We start from the raw sequence: 4,517 nt of genomic DNA, 5'->3' as shown, positions 1-4,517 counted from the left end.
TCACTCCTTTTTGCTATGTCTAATTTTATGAGTTGTATAATTACTATCTAGTAATTATATTTTCTTTTTTTTGACAAAAAAATTAAGCACACATTTGTATTATTGTCCACCCATCACAAATCATTAAATAAAGAAATCGTTTGATATATATATTGAAAGTCAAACTGTTTAATAGATCAAACTATTATAATTAACTAACACTATAAAAGATGTATACAGCATATGAATCAATGTTTTAGTAACCAGTAACAAGTTTCATATTTTGAACTTGGTAAATCGGATTTAAATAAGTAAATTAACTTTATCGACGTATTTAACTTGTTCAGTGATGTAAACGGATTTTTGACTATATTTCCACAACTCAAACCGAGTGAAACACTTTCACACTTAAATTTTTACTAAAATATATTCTCCATATCAATAAACATATTCTTATAATTTAGTTATTAATATTCAAACATAAAAGTTAATACCCTTTATTAATTATGAAAAAAATTAAACATTACTCCCTCTAAAGAGATGAACTTCTCCTGATTGATGATCTATGTGCTTGATCCAACGGCTAGGAGTACCCTTTGAAGTACTAGATGAAGTTACACCGTTTCTACTCCCTATGTAAGCAATATCCAAACCCTTTCCAACAGGTAAAAAGACCGATCTAACCACACGTGTGCCTCTTTCAAGAACCATATTCCATTGAAACCAAGAAAGATTTCTTTGCCATACATTTTTACATGCCAAAACTGCCCCTCTTGTACTAACCTTCGCGACTTTAAGAACCCTAGCAAAATCTCTAAGTCTACAATCCACCACAAGAAAATCCAACCCATCTAAGCTTTTGATCACCGTCTCCGCTTCCCCGGGAACTATCTCCGGTGGCGGCGATACTCCCATATCGGCTAGGGCTTTTGTGTAGTGTAATCTTGACCCTTCATCTGGGACTATGCATACGTGTCGTGCACCCGTGTTGCGAGCGGCAACTGCTAGGCCGATACTTGCGGCAATTGGGCCGCCGTGGGAATAACATTCCACTATGAATTTTGCGTTCCATCCTGCTGCCATGGATGATAGAAGCTCAGCTATTCCGGGTTCTTTGAATTTTTCAAACTGCAAAATAAAAACATTATCATAAAAAATTTAAACAATTTTTTTATTAAAATTAGATTAGATTCGATATAATAACAACAAAGTTTTTAATTTGGATTACGTGTTTGTCACAAACAGATTGTGATTATGATTTATTCTTGTTTTTAAAAATATTAGTTACAATTATTCTTGATATATATTATCTAAAATGATTGCGTTTAGTTAAGGATGCTAAATAATAAATTGAAATTTGGAAACAATAAATTATGCAGAAATGAAAATGGAAATAGAAGGAAATGGTAAAAAAAGAAAAGTATGTTGACATGCGTGATTGAGGGGGCATTTACTTTCAACAAAATTTTGAAAACGATTATTACTTCTAGTATGTATTTTCTTTTCAAATCAAAATTTATATGATACTCAAATAAATAAATAAATCATATAATACTGAAATTCTTACGATTAAAAATCTTGATATAATTTACGTAATAATATATTTAAAATATTGTAAAATAAAAAATTTCAGAGAGGAAAACCAAAATGAAAAAATGAAAATGACAAAGAAATTAAAACGAAAAAAAAGAAAACTAAAAGTAAACATATATAAATATTTGATTGAATTGATTTAATTTATTTGTTGTTGAGGTTGAAAGGTATATATACTTACGGATTTAACGGTATCTATGTAAGACTTTAAGGCAGTTTCTGGAGACCAAACGAGCTTCATGGTGTGTTATGTGTATTGCGAACAGTTTCTTATGTTTTCTTTCACTTTCTTTGATATTTTGAGTGTTATAAGAACGAAGATGAAGGTACACACGTTGACGTACGGTGGAAATGGTTAGGTGAGTATATAACTTGGTGTTGGATATATATGAATATCAATTGTGACATACATATGATTACATGTAGAGAGATAAAAGAGTTGACATTAATTGCAAGTTGAAATTTTATAAATTAAAGAAGAAAGAAATTAGATTAATTTGATAATTAATACTACAGCTAGTAATAGCTGGTAATATTAAAGTTCCATCATGTCATTATGCAATGCAAATCATGTTTTACCGTCTAATCAACTGTGTTTTGATTTTTAGCAAAAAAATTGTTTATTTATTTGTCAATGGAAAATTTGTTTTCTTCTATACCGAACAAAAATATTTTTAATTTGTTAATTTTTTTTAATTTGAGTGGTTAATTTAGTCAAAATTGGTCATGAAGAGTATAGTGTGATTAAATTCGCCAAAAGATACTTCTAAATATAAAAAAACGATAAAATTATATTAGATGCGTCTTTTAATATTATGATTTGTGAATCAATAATCATTATATAAATACAGTTAATAAAACTCATTCAAACACTAATAATTCTCATTATCCATTTTATATAGCATATTCGTATCAATCATCATCAAAAAAAATTCATAACATATATAATACAAACACACATGTTTAAGGGTCACGAATACACACATCTACTAATCAATCATATAATGACAATTAAAAACATGAAATATCTATATATAAAAATTAAAAATTTGGAAGGGGTACTCATATGTTAACTTTCTCAACAAGTATCGTTATCTCATCAAAACTTTACTAAAATCTCACTTGTACAATTTCCTTCAATCCAATAATGTGGGCCAGTCTAAAATAATTTCTTGCGATATTAATTACCTCTTAAATTGGCCCACACTTTTAATCCCTTTAGAATATGTTTTCCTCATCTAAACAATTTGACAATAACCTAGCTGAAATCATTAAATTTTTTTTATCACAATTCAATTCATACTATTATTTAAAGTCAAAGGAGACATATTCCAACATCTTGATTATCTTGAAAATTAATACAATTTCAAAAATCTAATTCTTTCTTTTTAATAATATTTTGAAAAACAAGTAAAGATCATTTTCTATCTATTACTCCAAATTGCAAATCAAAAAATCTTCACTCCCAAATTCGAAGTATTTTTCAACAAAATTGATAACAGCTCGTAACCAAAAAACAACAACACTTTAACTTGTTAAAAACCGTAACTTTTTAAATATGTATTTTTTTTTAATGTTTCAAATACATCTCATAGGAAATTCGTACTTTGTTTTCTATACTTACTTAAAGAAAATGGCAATGATATCTTTGTTTCATTTTCTTTTTTTTTTGAAAATTTTTCGACATAAACATAGTCAAACATATTTTCCAGTTCTCTACATCACAAATTTAGTTTCAATAATCTTGAGTATTTTTCAACACTAAAAAAGCAAATTACATAAATGTAAAGACATATAAAAAGAAATTCTTCAAAATTATACTCTTAAATTAAAAACATTAACTTCCAACTTTGATTTGAAACTTACCAACTTAATTAATCAATTTAAGACTTTTTGTTCATAACACCAAATTGATAAAAAAAAACAAATTTTAACTTTTATAACTTTAACAACTCAAACAAATTTAATAAAGTTTCTAAGTTGAATTCCTACTCATTTATTTAAAATTCACTCATTACATAATTCAAACACCTCACAAATCTTTTTCCCCTTACCTTAGTTTCGGGTTCGGCTATTATAATTTATATAGGGTTTTTCTTTTCTTGCCTCTCAAGTAACACAACAATATGATAACAACATTAATTTCACATTCAAAACAAAATAGCAAGCAGAAACAAAGAAAAGCCATCCCCTTTTTTAATATACTTCCGGATTTTAAAGAGAGAGAGAAAATATATTTTCTCTTCCATTCAAAATAGAAATTAACCCCAACAACAACAACCAAAAAGAGTTATTAAGGCTGAACAAAAACAATCACATAGTTTCTTTAATATATGTATATATTCACGGGTAGATCAGAAGAGAAAGAAGCTTTCAATTAATTGAAAGTGAAAAATATTTTTAATTATCAATTATAAAATAACATAACAATAATAATTAAATATTATAAATAATAAAATATTATCATAGGAAAATAATAAAACATCATTCTGAGTAAATCTAATATTTTTCAAATTAATAAGTTTTCTACATGAAGTTAAATATTTTAATCAGTAACATAATAATAAAAAATAATACGAAAATGAATTTATATAAAACCATAAGATGATAAGAAGAAATTGAAATTGTGAACCTCTTAATGTTATACTAATGGAAATGTAAATATATTCTTCGATACAAACGGCATTATTGTAACTAGAAAAACAGAAGGAAAAAGATTCAAACTTAATCATATATATTACGAAAATTTAAACTTTCAGCGCACACAACATATAAACTTAAACTTTCTTTACATATACACATTTGTAAAAAATTAAACTACACAACACCTTATAAAAGTTTCTAATTCATATTTTAATCCTAAAACCTTTAATATGTCATATTAATTCAATTATTACCAAATAGGATTATCGTTGTGCATAGCGAGACCCAAATAAATTGTTAAG

At 26.7% G+C, this 4,517-nt stretch overlaps 1 protein-coding gene across 1 annotated transcript; it reads right to left on the bottom strand.

The window, feature by feature from the left end:
- Positions 1-287: 287 nt before the first annotated feature.
- Positions 288-1,944, bottom strand: LOC101493390 (uncharacterized). The gene is made up of 2 exons (XM_004513608.4): positions 1,754-1,944; positions 288-1,107 (listed from the first exon to the last, which is right to left on the bottom strand). Exons 1-2 carry the CDS (start codon positions 1,811-1,813, stop codon positions 496-498), a joined length of 672 nt encoding a protein of 223 aa, XP_004513665.1. The 5' UTR covers positions 1,814-1,944; the 3' UTR covers positions 288-495.
- Between the last annotated feature and the right edge of the window lie 2,573 nt (positions 1,945-4,517).

The sequence above is a fragment of the Cicer arietinum genome, chromosome 6 (genome assembly GCF_000331145.2).
Source record: "Cicer arietinum cultivar CDC Frontier isolate Library 1 chromosome 6, Cicar.CDCFrontier_v2.0, whole genome shotgun sequence".
Taxonomy (NCBI): domain Eukaryota; kingdom Viridiplantae; phylum Streptophyta; class Magnoliopsida; order Fabales; family Fabaceae; genus Cicer; species Cicer arietinum.
This window is presented reverse-complemented; position numbering and strand designations above follow the sequence as displayed.

Coding starts and splice junctions, on each gene's coding strand:
- LOC101493390 (XM_004513608.4), bottom strand. CDS start 1,813: ATGAAGCTCGTTTGGTCTCCAGAAACTGCCTTAAAGTCTTACATAGAT. Junction 1,108..1,753: donor ACATAGATACCGTTAAATCC/GTAAGTATATAT, acceptor TTTATTTTGCAG/TTTGAAAAATTCAAAGAACC.